Source organism: Opisthocomus hoazin, chromosome 3 (assembly GCF_030867145.1).
Source record: "Opisthocomus hoazin isolate bOpiHoa1 chromosome 3, bOpiHoa1.hap1, whole genome shotgun sequence".
NCBI classification, from domain to species: domain Eukaryota; kingdom Metazoa; phylum Chordata; class Aves; order Opisthocomiformes; family Opisthocomidae; genus Opisthocomus; species Opisthocomus hoazin.
Genome location: NC_134416.1, coordinates 60485041 through 60502529, shown reverse-complemented (window position 1 = coordinate 60502529; position 17489 = coordinate 60485041). Strand labels below are relative to the sequence as shown.

The window sequence follows — 17489 nt, the reverse complement described above, 5'->3', positions numbered from 1 at the left end:
AGTAATCAATAGGACATGATAACAGACATTTTCCTGCCACTATGAATCAGTTCATGTCCTCTTTGATCGAAAGCACTGAATGAATTTTTTATGTGTGTTTTGCACATTGTCAGGAGTTTGATCAGACTCATGAGAAAAGCTGTTGTATGTCTTTTGCTTTCACTTAGTGAGTCAGAAGTGAGTCTGTAAAACATTGTTAGTTATTACCTTGGAGGCTTTCTGCAGAAAACATGAATGTTTTTGTTATATTAATGTATTTTGATGCATATTCCTAAGTGCTATATGCAAGGTAATTGCTTCTGTCACTAAAGTGACATTATTTATGTAATTTTTATTCCTAGTCCTTAAACAAATGTAGCAGCTCTCAAACTCAGTCAGAATTTCAGCACAGTCTCACCCCAAGTTCTTGCAGACAAATTGAAGGAACAGAAAAACCCTAATATATTAAGTTCACCTGCATTCAGATTGGATTTTCTAAATCTCCAAATAGTTGTGGTGAATACTGGTAGTCATGAATTCAGGATTTCTCTCTCTGCCTCCAAATCCTGTCCCGTAGTGGTACTCTTTCCTCCTCTCTCCACCTCCACCTCCACCTCCACCTCTACCCTCATCTCCATCTCCACCTCTACCTCCATCTCCTCCGCTTGCCAGTCAGACATTTTCAGGTAGCTTGGAGGAGTTTAGTGCAATTTTTATGTCATGCGTCTCTGCTGATATTTTCTGGAACTGGTCAGCATGCTCACTCAATGCCAGGAAGACAAAAGAGATGAAACGGTTCCTTAGGAAGACAAGGTAGTAGGTATTACTTGGGACAAAAAAACGGAAGCTTAATTGTCCTTGAATTTTTTCCTTGGTTTTGTGTATTAGTGCATCAAGATTTTTATACTGACCAGTTTACAGAATCACAGAATCACAGAATGGTAGGGGTTGGAAGGGACCTCTGTGGGTCATCTAGTCCAATCCTCCTGCCAAAGCAGGGTCACCTACAGCAGGCTGCACAGGACCTTGTCCAGGCGGGTCTTGAATATCTCCAGAGAAGGAGACTCCACTACCTCCCTGGGCAGCCTGTTCCAGTGCTCCATCTCCCTCAGAGGGAAGAAGTTCTTCCTCATGTTCAGACGGAACTTCCTGTGCCTCAGTTTGTGCCCATTGCCCCTTGTCCTGTCACTGGGCACCACTGAAAAGAGCTTGGCCCCATCCTCCTGACACCCACCCTTGAGATATTTACAAGCATTTATGAGGTCTCCTCGCAGCCTTCTATTCTTCAGGCTGAACAAGCCCAGCTCCCTCAGCCTCTCCTCGTAGGGGAGATGTTCCAGTCCCCTCACCATCCTTGTAGCCCTCCGCTGGACTCTCTCCAGTAGCTCTTCATAGAAGAAAGTTTAGAAACTGCAGATCTAATACTGTAGCAATAAAACAGATTTCACCTGTTTCCTAACTGATGTTAAACTGTCCAAAGAAGCCCAAATGTATATGGATAAACATGCAAATATAGGCTTCTACTCTGATAGCTTGGGTGGTGTCCAATAGTGACCCCAAGCCTGTACAAAGAGGGGAAAGCTGTGCAGTGCTGTGGAGGTGGACTCTAGATGCTTGTTCTGGATCATTGGATGAGGTTGCTATAAATTGTGAAGCTCAGAGAAGATATAGGAAGATGACTCCTGCTCTGGTGTGTAGTGAGAAGTAGTATGTAAAGTAGTACACAGAGTTGTAGGAAGACGCAGCAACTGGAAATCTGATCTAGACAAAACCGTTATAGAAACTATATGCAGTAGAAAATAATAAGGCAGTAAAAGATTTGCTATCATTTGAAATCGAGATTGGATGCCTTTCTAAATTATAAACTGTAATTGGACCACAAGTTTTTTTTTCAATACAGGAATTATAGTCTGTCCTACATTGTGCAGGAAGTCAGAATTATTACTTCCTTTCCTGGCCCTGGAAATTATGAGGCAAATCCTGGTCTGAAATCAACTCCTAAAACATCAGTACATGCAGGATCTGAACTGACAAATATTTTTTTACAAAGAAAAATATTCCAGATCGTTTTTACTGGAGGCAAAATTCACAGACCTAACAGATCTGTATTTACAGTGTTTGATAATTCCATGTTTGAGATATATATTTAATTTGTTTGTTTATGTAAGTTTTTCTTCGTATTTAATACTATGACTAATTACTAACACCAATTCTTATACTATAATTAGTGTAATAAATAATACATGCTGGAGAAGTTCAAGCAATGTACATATTGTAGCAATTAAACATGTGGTACTTCAGCTGCTCCTTAGGTCAGATATCTGTGGGTGCAAAAGGAATTTGTTTTTCTGTTTTCAATTAAAATTGAAATTACTTTTCTAATATTTAATACTAGACATATAAAAAGTTGGTGTTTTGTGTTATGGTCACAGCTTACAGCTTTGTCAGGGAATCACAAAAGATGAAAGTGCATCTGCGAGAAGGATGATTCACAGATTCAGTAGGAAGCTTTGCTGGGAAAACCAGCTTATAGAGTAAGAACTGGACAAAAAGATATCATCTTTATTTTAATAACTGTTTTTCACTGTGTTATTTCAGAGCATTCATCAGTCAGACATTGAAGTTCCCTTTGGCCCTTTACAATTTCTAAAATTTTCCAACTTATTTCTACTATATTTTTTTTTTTAAATAAAATGCATTTTTCAGAATGCTGATAAGGACTTTGAAAAGAAAGAATTTTTGCTTCTTTGCAAAATAGAAAGATTAGTCTATTATATCTTGTAAACCTCCAGTTGTTTTTGATGTTACATGCAATCTTTTGAAAAGCAAAGTATTTCCATTAGTAAATGGTCGCTCAGTATTTGTTTTATGTGTCTTCATGTCTTCTGTATCCAGACATGCATATGTTTGGCATCTGATTTCCCTCTCTTAGGACTCATTCTGACTTCACTGATGTTATACAAGTATGTTGTCTAAGACAAAGTCACACCAAGATCAGAGTTGGGCACAAACATAGCTGATTGTGATCAATACTGAATGTAATGACATCTTGAAGTACGCAGAACTGAATAATGCCAGAATATATGTTGCTTCCTGTAAATGCTTATATGTTTTATGGCAGTCATTCCTGTGTATTTAAAAGCTTTGAATAAGAGAAGATGTATCTATGTCTCCGAAAAATGTTCTGCATCAGCAGTTATGATTGAAGATAATGATGAAGCATAAATATTGAATGAGCAGCAACTAGTAGCCTTACTGGAGGCCAGAACAGACAGAATGAGCATTCCCAAGACGTCAGTGCATTTTTGATTTGATAGACAGAGAATGTTGTGTTGAGTACCTTTGTGACTAACAAGTCTCAAAACCCAAGGAGAATTCAGAACTGAGGAGCAGTTCCTCTAGATTCATGATTTATGAGACAAAGTGAAATGGGTTGAATAAATACGAAGCTGGTCCGGTGGTAACTAAGAGGGAAGAGATGCATTGTAACTTCTGTGCATTTGGTGAATGCAGGACCAGAAGCGAGCAGAATTAAGTCCAATACTGTAACATATGGATAATTTGAAGCAAGCAAATGAAACTAAGAGAATGAGGATTTAACTGAAACATAAAATCTCCTAACTGGTAGGATTAAGTGGAATGTTTCTTCAGTGGAGATAAAAGTAAAACACAAATTTTTGGGACTTCATAGTAAATAATGCTATGTACTATAGAAATTGAGTATGTGATATGAAGATCGTGTCTGCTTGACAGAAGGGTCCAAGGACATTCAGAAACTCATGTTTCCCTCATTTCTGTAGGAAATCACTCACCGCCAATGGAAAGAGTTCTTACTTCACTAAGAATTGGATTTCACTCTGATTCTGATATGTTTGTGAAACAGAAACAGAAATTTGTACTGTGCTTACATACAAAAGCTTAATATGAACCAAAGATGGAGGGATTTGTTGTGAAATAAAGGTAGATGATGAAACTAATAGGAACTCAACAGCCCTAATCATTGATGGGCAAAATTTACAAGTCGGCCGGCAGAGAGGAAAGCAGACAAAACAAGATGTTCCCCTACGCTGACAGAAATATGAACAGAATACAGTCCAGCGTGAATTTCAGTCAGATGGAGCCAAACTGTAACACCAGCCCTGAATGTGCTTGGATGCTATGGAAGTTTGAAGCTGGGTCAGCTCCAAACAGAGCTCTGTCAGCTCCTTTAAGTTACAACAATTTATTTTGTATGCAGGACTTTTTTTTTTTTCTTTTCCAACCTTGGATCCGCCCAAAAGCTCTGAGAAGCCTTAAAGTTTATAGCCTTTGGCTCATGTTGACAATCAGAATGAGAAGTGAGTGCTGATAAATTGTTTAATAAAATGCTTCAGAGCTCTAGGTCTGGCAGTTAATGGTATTATACCCATGCCATAATCCCCTAGTGAACAAACAGGTATAACCTCTCCTTTTTTTATATACTTTTCACTCTATAGCATCCAAAGGGCAGATTTCAGGCAGTATGTATCTGTTGAATATCATTCTTTCTATTCATTCACCTTTTGATGTCACAACTTACTAGGTAAAGGAAGAAGTAATCTTTTAGACATTTACTGTTTATGATTAAACCCTTCAGCAGATAAACTTTTTTTTTAGAGTATTTGGTTTACTCTTTCAGGGTAATGATAGCTTTGGGGTTTTTTTTTCTGTCAATAAATAGTTCTCCTTAAACTTCTCTTAGAACCAAAGCTGTTTCTTGTAAAAACTGACAAGTTTCATACACATTGTGGAAGGAAAAACTTTGTCAATAAACCAAAACTGTTTAGAATGAATACTGACATATGTTACTGGTAACTCTATGCAATATCTTTGGAACTATGCAAAATATTTTACACTGAAATAACTAAATTAATTTTGACTTCCTACTAGTTTTGTTTCAACATCTAGCACATCTATAAAGCATCTAACATCTTGTCTTAAATGTAAAATGTTGGGGATTTTTTTTTATTCTTTAATTTTTTTCCAATTTGATAGAAGTATTGTGAGATACCGTTTTTTCCAGAAGTTATCAAATATCTCATATCGTTGTTATTAATACTACAACTACATTTATACTAATTATGGAATTAGTTTTTCTTCTTTTTTTTCCTTAATGATTTGATCATCTGGAACAATTGCCTTTCTGAATATTTTTCCTTTTTTGTTCACAACAGCTGTGAATTCAATGGAGCTTTCGATGTTTAAAAGTATTTGTATAATTATAAAAATATTAATAGTATTAGCTTTAAAAAAAAATCAGTAAGCTGTTCAATGTGCTGAGGAGATGTACTTTACAGCTCTGTCCTGGCAGAGTGAATGGAACGGTGTTTTATGTCAGTTAACTAAATCACTGTGAAATGTCATGTTGCTGTGATTTGCCAGACGGTCTTGCAGCCAAATTTTCTCTCCCCTTTTTCTGTAGCTCTGGACCTACAGGGCACAGGTCATTTGAAGTTTTCACATTGGACACAGTAGATGTAATAATATTATACTGCCAGTTTTTTATGTTGAAAACCAAATGCCAAAAACATTCCTTTTCACTAAATATTGTGGAATGAAAATAGTCACTGGGTTTTAGATAAGATGGCATATACCATTTTTGAGCAGAGCAATCAGTATTACACGTAAGAAAATATTACTGGAAAAAAATTTTTGAGCGTTGTAAGATTTGGTGTTTGTACTCTAACAGTTGATTTTTTATATCCACAGGTTGTTTGGTGTGACTTCTCTTACTCAGACAAACTGCTCAAGCACTTGGATGATCATCAAAAATCAAGAGTTACATTGGTATCACCATGCTAATCCAATCTTACTGCTAGTGATGTACTACACCCTCGCAACTCTTATCCGTCTTTGGCTACAAGAGCCCATTGTAAGGGTAACTTCTTTCTCCTTTTTAGCGCTAGTGACTGTGAGACTGGCCAGTGCAGATACTTGCTAACAGAGGCGCAAATATTCAAGAAAGTTAAGGGAAATAGAAAGCAAGTGCAGGCTGGTACCTTGAATTTGGTCTTTTTTATAAGTGTCTTCAAGAGTCTGATCTTTCAGCAGTTACATGGATATTCTTCTTAAAGTCAGCAGGACTATTTGTGTAGAGGCTACAGTGGCAGAGAGCTAACACTCTGATGTGGAAAACCAGTGTCAATAAGATGTACTGTAGGTGCGATCGAATAGAAGGCAAACACTCAGGGCTTGTCTAGCAGGACTGAAGTAGGATACAGGCAGGAACAGGCTACTGCAAGACAAGACAAGCTATTTTAACACAGACAGAGATAAATGTTCTTTAAATCTTTCCTCCTGAATCTGTACACCTGAGTGAAAATCCCAGCTTTCATTTAAGAACAAGAGAGAAACGAGACAAAAAGTAAATTTTTACTTCTTCCAGTTTCAGAAGAAAAAGGAAATGGAAGAACCCAAAGGTATCTTAAAAGCTTAGAAGCTGGAAGTATAAAGAGTATGATCCTAAGCATTATTTATTTTAATCTCCTGATCATCTAAGACTTGACATGAGTTTTAGAGTTTTAGCAGCGCTGTAAACCACAGTGAAAATACTTATGACTGAGCTGTGAATTAGTGGAGTTTGTAGTAGCAGTAAAAATGTTGAAGGTTTTCTTATTTTAAGGGTGTTTCTTCTTATAATGGATAATGTAACAGTTTAACATTTAAAAAGGCAGACAAAATACACCACCTCTGAATTGAAATGTCTGATATTTGGGATTTACATATATTGGGCTTCATAATAAAAGGTGAATGATGCCAGAACTGTCAGCTTGAGTTATTAAAAAAATTTGTGTCTTAAGTTTCCAGAAATGTTAAGACTTCTTTTCTGAAGTCACAAGGTTTTAAAAGGCTGTGGTCCAGTGCCCTCTGGCACTGGGTTCTTTAAGGAATTTCTTTCCTATTATTTTTTTCTGAAGCTGCAGCACCTGGAAACTTGCTTTTTTTTTTTCCTGAAGTGAAAACTGAGATTTCCAAATAATAATATGATTTTAGCATTGGGGCTGTAACTAAAACTTCACATCTCACAAACTGCATAGTAAAATCATGAGAATGACTCACAGAGGAGTAACCACATGTGAAATGCAGTTAGTGGGAGCTGTGTGATCTCAGCATCTCTGTGAATTCATTTACAGTACCCTGGTTGTTTTCATCCAACTTTAACCATCTTAAAGTTTGGTGCTGGGTCTAAGTTAGTTACTGTGCTTTTTCAGTGGAGAGAAATGGGCCCTTCTGTCTCAGGATGGAGTGAATCCTGCAAGTTCCTCCAGGGTCTAGTGAGGAACTGTAGTGGACTTGCCTGCATTTCTGTCTTTTAGACTACTCGTGTTGTCTGAGATGGATATTCCGATAAGACACTAAAATCAGTCTCTGAGAACTGGAAACAAGTCAAATTGGAGATGGCTTCTAAGCAATTGAGATAATACAAGTAATAATTGAGATAATATAAGTATTAAAAGAGATTAATTCAAGAAAGTCTGATGTCTCTCAAACCTATGGCTGCATGAGAGGCAATACAAAGTTTTGGCACTCCCATGGGAAATTCAGATGCCAGCAGAGCGATGCTTTCCTCTGAAGATAAACGGGCACTTGAAAAAGAAAATATTGTAAGGAAAATGATACGCATGCATTAATGCTTATTTTTTATGCACAGGATGTAGTGATGCAAGTATTTGTCATTAGAAAGAGATGCTGACATTTGCAATATTTACCATCTTTTAGACACTTTCTCCTTACGGCCTTTTTTGTCTACATGCATTTTGTTTTTCATTTAGTAGTGCCATAGATCAGGAATTAATGTGTCTCTTACTAGCTTTCTCCTGTCAGACTCCATTCTCAATTATTTAAATCCAGAAATAGTTGTATTCCATGTTTCATTGAAATGTTTTTTGACTTGCAGATTTGTGGTGCATTTGATTCATTATGGAACGAAGTATATAACCCGCCTTTGTAATCCCCAGTGATTTCAAAGTTCCACTGTATGTAGGATCTCACCATTAACTTATCTATAGTTGGATGGATGGCAAAGATAGTATGCTATGTGCTGTTTAGTGTAAAGCAGTTGTTCTGTGCATACTGCTGCCATGTGTGGTAAAAAGTGGCTCACCTTAGAAATTTTATTCAAAAGAATCTCTTGAACAAAACCTGTTTGGAAGAAAATGTGTATGATAGATTATGCGTAAGGAAATATTTAATCAGTCTAAAAATATGTACATAAGCTAAATACAATACTGGCATAGCAGATTCTAAAAACTGACTAAGACATGTAGACTTGCTCTTTTTTCCTTCTCATGTGAATGACATCTTGGGGTCCTCCTGTGAACAACAATTTCTGCTGGATTGCAACAGGAGTTGTCTCTGAGACAGACACTGTTGAGACTGTCTCTGAGTACTGCAAGTGATGAACAATTTTGCAAGAACAATGCCCACTTCAAATCTTGAGTTTCAGGGTGAAACGTTTTGTATGTGCACCACAGTCTGTCAAACTACGGCACATACTAGATTTCAGTGTACAGTCTCTGTGTGGGATTTTGCAGGGATCTTACTCATGCAAAACGCCCTTGGCAGTCAGTGGAAGCTTTGCTTTACTTATGCCTGTTATTTTGGATCCTGATTTGTTCTAACATTGAGTCTTGTGAAATTCTACCTCTGCAAATAAGAAGAGGCAATCTGCCTCTGGAGATTTCAGCTCATAGTTGTAACTGCTAGTACTGAATATATGAATAGGGCCCATTCATTCTGTCCAGTGAGTGGTAAGGAATACCACAGAAGTCAACAGTTACAGCAATTTAATGTGGAGTCCTCTTCTAGAATTTTTAGAATTGTTTGAATTAAGAGACAGTCGAGAGTTGCTCAGGTAGTGGAAGAACTGGAAGAATTAGTCAAGTCAAAGGACTGTCACAAGTTGTAGCCATATGACTAGTACAGTGTTTTCTGACTTTTCTTCCTCTGCTGAGAAAGAGGAGACAAGATTTCCTATCCTTCCCTATAGTCTCTTAGGCTAAAAATATGTTGCTAAAATCATTGTCTACATCTTAGGTCTTCTGCCAAACTAAATGCTGTTGATAAACAGGTCTTTATGGTCCACTTTTATATTCAAGTTTCAAGTGACAGTGACAAATATTTTAAGAACAGAATCAGTTTATTTTGTCTTACAGTTTGGCTAAGAATGCCTTTTTACAATCAAATATAAATACACAATCATATGTGAAATGTGCTACCATTGCCTCTGAGAAGTAAAATTAAATTAATAACCATTGTTTATCTAAGTTAAGACTTAAAAAATATGACCTTACTGTTAGAATGGGAATGGAGAGAGTTTGAAAATCAGCTAGGATGTTTGGGTGTCCTGTTCCCGTGGATAGCTTTGCAGACCTCTTCCCAGCATCCTGATTTATTCTTCTTCTGTTGCATCAGCTAATTTTGAATAAACAATGAGAACACTTACCACCAGCTAGTTCCCATTGAAAGCCTAATTTGGGACCCTGCCTTCGAAGTACCTTATGTTCAGACAAAAACTAGCTTTTACACCATGAGGTGTCTCTTTGTTGGCAGTAGATAGAGTTTAAGTAAAAGAGCAGGTACCAGGGCAGACGGATTTTTCAGTTGCAAACCACAAGTCAACTTAGTAGGACTTAATTTGAAGCAGAAATACAGGTATCTGCTAAGCAGAAAGGACAAAATAGGCAAGAGGAAAATCTTAAGTCCTTACAAATGGACAGTCCAGGTTGAAATAATATATGACAGTTGACTTGATCAGTTGTTTTGTAGTTAATAACAGGGTAAATTCAGAATAACGCTACTAAAGCTGGTGTGTATTTTATATTCTGGCTGCAGCTCAGCAAAGTTCCTGAACCTCCACTTCAGTCCTAATGAACTCAGTAAGATCTCATCCCAGGTTCCAAGTCACACAAGCACTTGTGTACTTTTCTAAATAGGGGTGGTTTTATGAAGCAAGACCTTACAGCTGTACAACTGAGGATTTGGTTCAATACCATAAACAGCTGATACCAGTGGAGTTTGTGATGAGAGGAAGTAGAGTTTTGGTGATTCCTTGAATTTGGTAATTCAGTTTGTTGAACTTTGGTAAGTTCAACAGCAATATAAAGCCAGACTCGAGCACTTTAAATTTCTTATTAAAATGACATGTGTGTGTGTTTAGTACTACAGCACGTTGTTGCATAGTAAAACAGTTTTTTTAAAACAGTATTTCAAAGCATAGGTAAGTCTACCTTTCAATCCTCACTATTTCCTACTAGTTTTGAGTTAAACATCCAGGCATTAATGGATGGCAGAGTGAAATAGCCACTGCAAATGTTATTCCATAATATTCACTTTATGTTCTTGCATAACTTCCTCTCAAATTTTGAATATTTATCATTTCCATTGGAGCCAAAAATCTAAAAACCACATGAAGTTTTGGGAGGAGAAACCAGAAAACTAAGGAAGTAGAGAGGGCAAATAGTAATGAAAATAAAAAGTCAGGTCAAGGTCTAAAGTTCAAAATGAGAAATTGGTCAAAGGCAGAAAGCAGAGTAACTTCAGTACTGGCAGCTTCTCTCTCATGGTCTCCTGGGGCCAGTGAGTCCTGCTGAGCAACACTGGGCTGGAGATGCTCACAGCTTTCACGTGCAGCCTGCTGCTCCAGAGCATCCCCTTCCTCCCTTTAGTACCACATGTTTGAGCTTCCTCTTCTCACTGGTATGAGCAGGAAGGTTTTGCTGTTTTGTGCCAGCTCAGCTGTGAAGTTTGAGATCGCAGGAGAAAGGACAGTGCAGGAAGAGGTCTGGAGGAGCCCAAAGAGGAGCTGTAACCTAGCATGGTTTGTGTATGTGTACCCATGTGTGCTGCTTGTCACTGTGCTGTAATAACATCCCTCTTCAGTCTATTTGAGAGCTCCCGTACCCCTGCTGAGCCACGGAATTAAGATAGAGTTAAGACCAGTGCATTAGCAATCCTCCACAATTTAGTGGTAGTAGTTCCTGTCACAGGTGAAGAAATAGAACATGTGGATCATAGACAATCAGAGTCACAGAACAGTCCAGGTTGGAAGGGACCTCTGGAGACCATCTGATCCAACTTCTTATGAGAGCAGAGCCTCAGATTAGGTTGTCTAGGGCCAAGTCTTGGATATTTCCAGCAACGGCAGCCAATGCCCATGATTAATTTTTTTCACGGTGAAATACTTCTTTTTTTATAACCAGGAGGCATTTCCCTGAAGCAAATTATGCCTTTAGCCTCTGGTCCTATAATCATGCCTCACTGTGAGAAGAGTACTTCTGTCTTCTCTAAAACTAGAATTTAGGTATTAGAAGGCTGAAGAAAAACCAATTCCTGCATCCTTCAGCCTCTCCAACCCTCTGATCATTTTGGCAGTTTTCTGGTGGACCGTCTCCAGATTTTCTATGTCTGTTGAACTGGGGGATGCCAGAACTGAATTGCAGGTATGGCCTGAGACTTGCCAGGTACAGTGGAACAATCACATCCCTTGATCTGCTGGCAGTACACTGGCAGATGTGGCTCAGGACATGTTTGCCTTCATTGCTGCTGGAGTTCACTGCTGGCTCGTGTTCAGCTTGCTGTGCACCAGGATCCCCTGGGCCTATGCCACAGAGCTGTTCCCTGCACAGTCAGTCCACAGCCTTTACTGTTATGTGGGATTATTCCAGATGCAGGACTTTGTATTGAACTTTGTAAACTTTGTGCATTTTTTGTTGGCCCATCTCTAATCTATCTCTGGCTCTTGCTTCTGGCCCATCTACCTCACCTCCCAGTTCAGCATTATCCACAATCTTTGTGTGGGTTCATTCCATCCAGATAGTTTTGAAGATACTGAATAGTACCAGACCTACTGTCAGTCCTGGAGGAACTCCACTCATGACCAACTACTACTTTGACTTTGAGCCATTATCCCACTTTAAGCAAGACAGTCTAGCCAGTTCTCCACCCATCTTGTGGTCCATCTGTCAAGTCCATATCTTATCAGCTTGTCAGAAAAGATGTTGTGGGACACTGCATCAAACACCTCACTAAAATCAAGGTAGATGACTTCCACAGCTTTCCCTTCATCCACTGAGCCAGTTTTAGCATAAATAGCAATTACATTACCCTTGGTAAATCTGTATTGGCTTTTTCTAGTCATCTTGTCCTGCATACGAGCATGAGCAGACACAGGTATTTCTGTGGCTTGACTCAGAAGCTAGACTAGATGGGCCTAGATGGATGACCAGCACTGACTTTGTTACATAGTGAGGCACGGAATAGAGAGTTAGGTTAGCCTTTAATGGTAGATGTGTATGCTCAAAAGGTTTTGATCTTTTCAGTTGTTTATGAAGCAGAATTGGCTTTTCACATATATAGGCAGATGAGGAGAGTGAATTTTCTTTCAATACACTGCCTTGAAAATTAAACATCTGTATACTAGCTTATGGTATGACTATATAGTAAGGTAAGATGTGGAGATCTGTGTAATTCTGGTATCTTGTAACTATCAGGAAGCATCTTGGCATTGGCAGACTAGCAGCTGTAGAAAAGCTCTGTCATCGTTTCTGAAAATGTCTCAGAGTCATCTATCCTAGATCAAGTGCATTAGACACTAAAAGATGTTACAGAGACATACTTTGGAGAGGGAGCGAAAATTTAAAATCCTCTGGTAAGACTGTTATTTAGAGAACTGTAACTAGTCTTGTCATTTGTATTGTTTAGCAGATGCCCGACGAAGAGAAATCTGTTAGCAGGGAAGATGACAAAGAAATAGCCTGCAGCCCAATTCCAATGACAGCGGAGAGAAGACGCAGTCTGTGGTATGCAAGCCACTATACAACTGATGAGAGAAAAGTAAGGCTGGAGAGGGAAGGGTCTTTATATTAAATGTATTTCAGTCAGTTAATTTTATCACAGTTACTTTGAAGTTAAGGGAAGCAACATTATATAGGATGCAAGTAAGAAGGTCTTCACATGTGATTATATAAATCAGCTGTGTGGCAGAGTGGGAATGCATTTTGCAAAAATTAAGAAAACAAAAACGAGAGCCAGTGTAAGAAAGTAAAAGAGTGTTTTCAGCTTCTTCATTTAAGTTCAGGGCCAGGTTTTTAGGATGAGGCCTTTGTGTAAAACGGCTAGAAAGTCTGTAAGGAAGCTAAATCCTCCTGTAAAGATCTGCCTTGTACCTACTGATTAGCACTGTCATTGCTAAGGGGGGACTGCCAGCTTATCTTCCTCCAAACACACTGGTGTCCTTGTTGGATGTTTGTAGTGGGATGGTTAAAGCAGTTGGTGTAAAAGGTCCTGGAAAGGTCCAGCTTTCTGCCATCTGTCCTCATCATCTGCAGTGCAAAATTTCATTTGGTGAGTTGCAGTCGAATTTAGGATATACAAACACTCTGTTCAGCTACATATCCTCAAGCCCCAAGAACTCCACCATAGTAATAGTAATGGTAAACGAACTGGCAAATGAATGAAGCATCACATTTTGTACTAGTATAAACATTTCATTGGAGGTATTTTTATAATTACAGTAATTCTAATGATCATTTAAAAACTTGGTTTTTAAGTATTGTATCATTAGAAAGACATTAGAAAGCGGTTAATCAGTATAATGCCATACTGATTAATTCTTTGAACTAGTATCTAAAATTTCAATGCAACATTCTCAGTTTTGGTTTAGAATTCACAGGAACGTACAGTAGTTATGTCAACGCTATGGCACACTAAATACCATTTTATGGAACATAGTGTACAATTCTGCTGGCATTTTAAGAATTCTTTCTGAATTTCGTAGTGCAAATTTGCAAAAGTCAGCAAATACGCATGCATGTATTCAAAAAGTTAGATTTATTAATGCTTGAGCCATGCTTCTTTAATAATTTGTCCTTGCATTGCTTTTTGCAGCTTCTGTCAATGACCCAAGATGAATACAAGCCATCGGATGTTAGTATACTACTAGTCTTTGTAATTCTGTAATTCTTCTTAATGTGTGTAAATACGGATTACACTGATATATACAGATGAAAGCTTAGATGACTTTTTTAACACATCTTTATTATGGTTAGCCTGCATTTACCAGATAACCTTGATTATCCTAAATGTAATTGTCTTTTGCTTTCTTGATAATTGCACTGAGAAACCCCTGATTAGCCCTAAAATTGATCATTTGAAATTAAACTGCTTGTAGTAGTACCAACTGGCAAACGATCTTTGCTACTTCACTGGGTTTAAAAAAGATACCAAAATATGCTTTCTAATGCAAGCCATCTTTAAACTTGATTTAGCTTCTTTGCTGTATTTTTTTCTTTCATTGAAATTTCGTTGAAATGCTGAGGCCCTTAAAGCATGACTGACAACACATATGAGATAAGTTTACAGATTATGGAAAATCCAAGTCTTTGTTTGAACAGACAGCAAATGATCCATTGATCTTGACTGCTATAGACCCCAGCAGACTCTGAAAGCAGAAACATCCCCTCTGTTCAGCATACACAGAAGAACGGAGATATAGATGAACTTTGAGAGCAGCTATAACTAAATCTAGATGCGCTTGACAGCCTGTGCTTGGTATAGCTGCTGAATATAGCTGAACATAACCCAGATACTAGTCTGAAACAGTCCACACATGTCTCCCATCTCACAGTCTAAGCAGAAGTCAGTCTTCAGCATGTGTTACCATCAGTAACCCATTGCATGTGATTTTCTGCCAATATGAGAGATATTTATGATTATGGTTGCTGGAGCCCTAATCCAAACAAGCACAAGGGCTTGATGTCGTGAAAAGCCGGAGCTGAAGACTCAATAGTCAGAAGATTATTAAGCAGATATTCTTTATTACGGTGCTGGGCACGTGGCGGATCGCTCCTCCAAACGTGTGCACCAAACACTCTGTCATTTCAAGAATACCTGCTTAATAGTCTTCCGACTACTGAGTCTTCAACTCTGGCTTTTCACAGCATCAGGCTGAAATTTAATTCACAGAAATGAAACAATGAAAAAGTGTTGAATTAGTACTACCAAGTGGTATAAATGTGACATCAATAACAATAAATACCACAACTGCTTTTATTGATGGCAGCAAATGTAGATCTCACCAGTAATAATTTAATATTGGAAGTAATTTATAATCATTATTTTCGTAACTGCTGGAAATAATTATATGTGAACTGAAGTCTGAAAATTAGTTTGCCTAAGAAAGAAGATGAATTTTTGGTTACATCTTTAACTTAAAGGCAGGAGACAAAATTATACTTTTCTAGCTTGGCTGTGAAAAGCAAATTTAACCTGGGAAAGGTAGGATGTCTGAAGATGGGCTCACTGAGTTATTGTTTGTGCGCTGAGCCGTACGGTCAACCTTGGCCTTCCCCGCCTGTGGATATCTTAGGTGTTTTTTCTTTCACACTGTTTTTTTCTTTCCATTTGATTTCATAGTTAGGACAGGCCAAGAGCATGCAAATAGTCATGTACTATGACTCAGCTGACTGCAGTGACTTGATTGCTTTTGCTTGTGTGTCCTTTTCAAACTGCTTGTGCATAGATTGAAATTGTACCTAATGCAATGTGACTTTCTGGAAATTTGAAGAAGACTTTGAAATATTTTAAGGGAAATATTTCTAGAAGTTCAAAGAAGCAGCATCATTTCATTGTTTGCTAAAGAACTTTTTCACTGAAAACAATTTGTAATTCTATTGATACTGCATAAAAAGCTAACAACAATTAATTTTGGAAGCTGTTATGTGCTACTTTTGCATGCAACATGTCTATAGCATATCAATTTATTTGGAAGGACATAACTGCAGTTATTTGTTAAGTTCCTTTAACATTGGTGATCCAACACTAGCAAAGCACAGAGGTAGGAGTCTCATTCTCGTAAGACCCACCCTGAATGCAGTGCCTCTCTCTGTTGTCCTGGCAGGTGCTGCTGGTAACAGTGAACGGGAACCCTGCTGACTATCACACCATCCACCCCACAATGCCGTTAGAAAATGGTCCGGCCAAAGCAGACATGTACTCAACACCACAGTACAAATGGGAGCCTTCGGATGACATGTCAGGTAGTGAATTGCCTGAGAATTACTCTTAGTTCCATATTTTTTCTTATTCTGTATCTCCATTCACTGCCTCTAGCGTTTATTTTCATTTTGGTAAGCTGTTTGGCCCATTGAAGTTAAATAATTGCTGTCACCTTACAGTGGTGGCTGACCAGATGGCAGTTTTGTAAAAGAGGGCTGTAGGCATATCCTAACCAAAATACTTTGCCTGCCAACACAGCAACTGCGAGTTTTGTGTTGCTTTACAGTGCTCAAATGTAATTTTTCTTTGACTCCCACCTTGAGCTTGCTGATTGCTGTAGAAGTAGCCATCACAATGATTACAAGTGAAACCATTCCAGGAGAGAGTGCATATGCTACTTTTAGACCAGCATGAATTGCAAATAATAATTTCTTGTTTTACTTAGAAAAGGAAGAGGAGGAGGAGGAGGAAGGGGAAGAGGAAGTTGTTCAGGAGGAAAAAGAAAATGTTAAATTACATGCCCTGGTCTCCGTGTTCCAATTTATCATGAAACAAAGTTACATTTGTGCTCTGATAGCTATGATGGTAAGTACTGGCAACAAAAAAAATAATGCAGTTAATTTTACAAATAAATGTGTCTTTTCAGTGTTTTCCTGAAAGTAATCTCATTGATTGGTTTTCAGTAAGCGTTTGCATCAGGTTTAGAAAATATCGATATGGTGTCGGCATCATTTTGGGTCCTTTTTATGTTGTTAATGCAGAATTCCCAGGCCTGTTATAGGCCTATAAATAGGACAACACATTCTGGGTAAAACAGCACATTTCCAGGACTGGGAGGCGTTTTGTTGTCCGTTGAATGTTAGAAAACCATGGGAGCTCAGTTTGCTATTGATTGCAAAGCTTCTGCATAAGCAGGCTTGTCATACTTTTGCTCCACTCAGAAATTTGCCTGCAAAATTAAAGCATTTCATAGTGATATAGTAAATTTTAAAACTATAGTTCCTATTTCAGGTTGAAGCATGCATCCAGCTACTCTCTGAGAAGAAAAGATCTGTGAAGCCAGATTTCCTATATTGACACAGAAAGTTCTCAAGAAAATACAACTTCTTGCCTAGAAAGATTTTGGTGGTTTTTTTACTTACCGCCCTTATTTCTCCTTCTTATGTTGTTGCTTGCTTTTAAGCCGACTTGATGCAAATACCTTGAGCTGCACTGTAGTGAGTTTTCAGCATAATGATTAGATCTTTCTCTATATTCCCAGTGCAAGCTTTGGTTTTACTGTTTTGGAAAGGTTTCAACTGTGATGAAATTAACCATAAAGCTTCTTGGCCCAATTTTGCATTAAAAATGGTAAAACAAATTAGCTTGGCTGCTTCTTGTTTGCATGCTGTCCTTTAACAGGCAAAGTTTCTCAACTAAATAAAGCAGACTTCTTGTGCAGAATCTGGATCTGGCTTGATGCATTCTGAAACATTAGCAAGTAGTTGTTTGCATAT

General features: G+C 38.1%; 1 protein-coding gene across 2 annotated transcripts in view; it reads left to right on the top strand.

Moving 5' to 3' along the window:
• Positions 1–17489, top strand: part of PIEZO2 (piezo type mechanosensitive ion channel component 2) — a 330086-nt gene that overhangs the window by 217628 nt on the left and 94969 nt on the right. For both annotated transcript variants that reach the window (XM_075416483.1, XM_075416482.1), the window contains exons 8-12: positions 5707–5869; positions 12700–12831; positions 13885–13923; positions 15896–16034; positions 16439–16578. In XM_075416483.1, coding sequence (XP_075272598.1) covers positions 5707–5869; positions 12700–12831; positions 13885–13923; positions 15896–16034; positions 16439–16578 — 613 coding nt within the window. The remainder of the gene's footprint in view (positions 1–5706; positions 5870–12699; positions 12832–13884; positions 13924–15895; positions 16035–16438; positions 16579–17489) is intronic.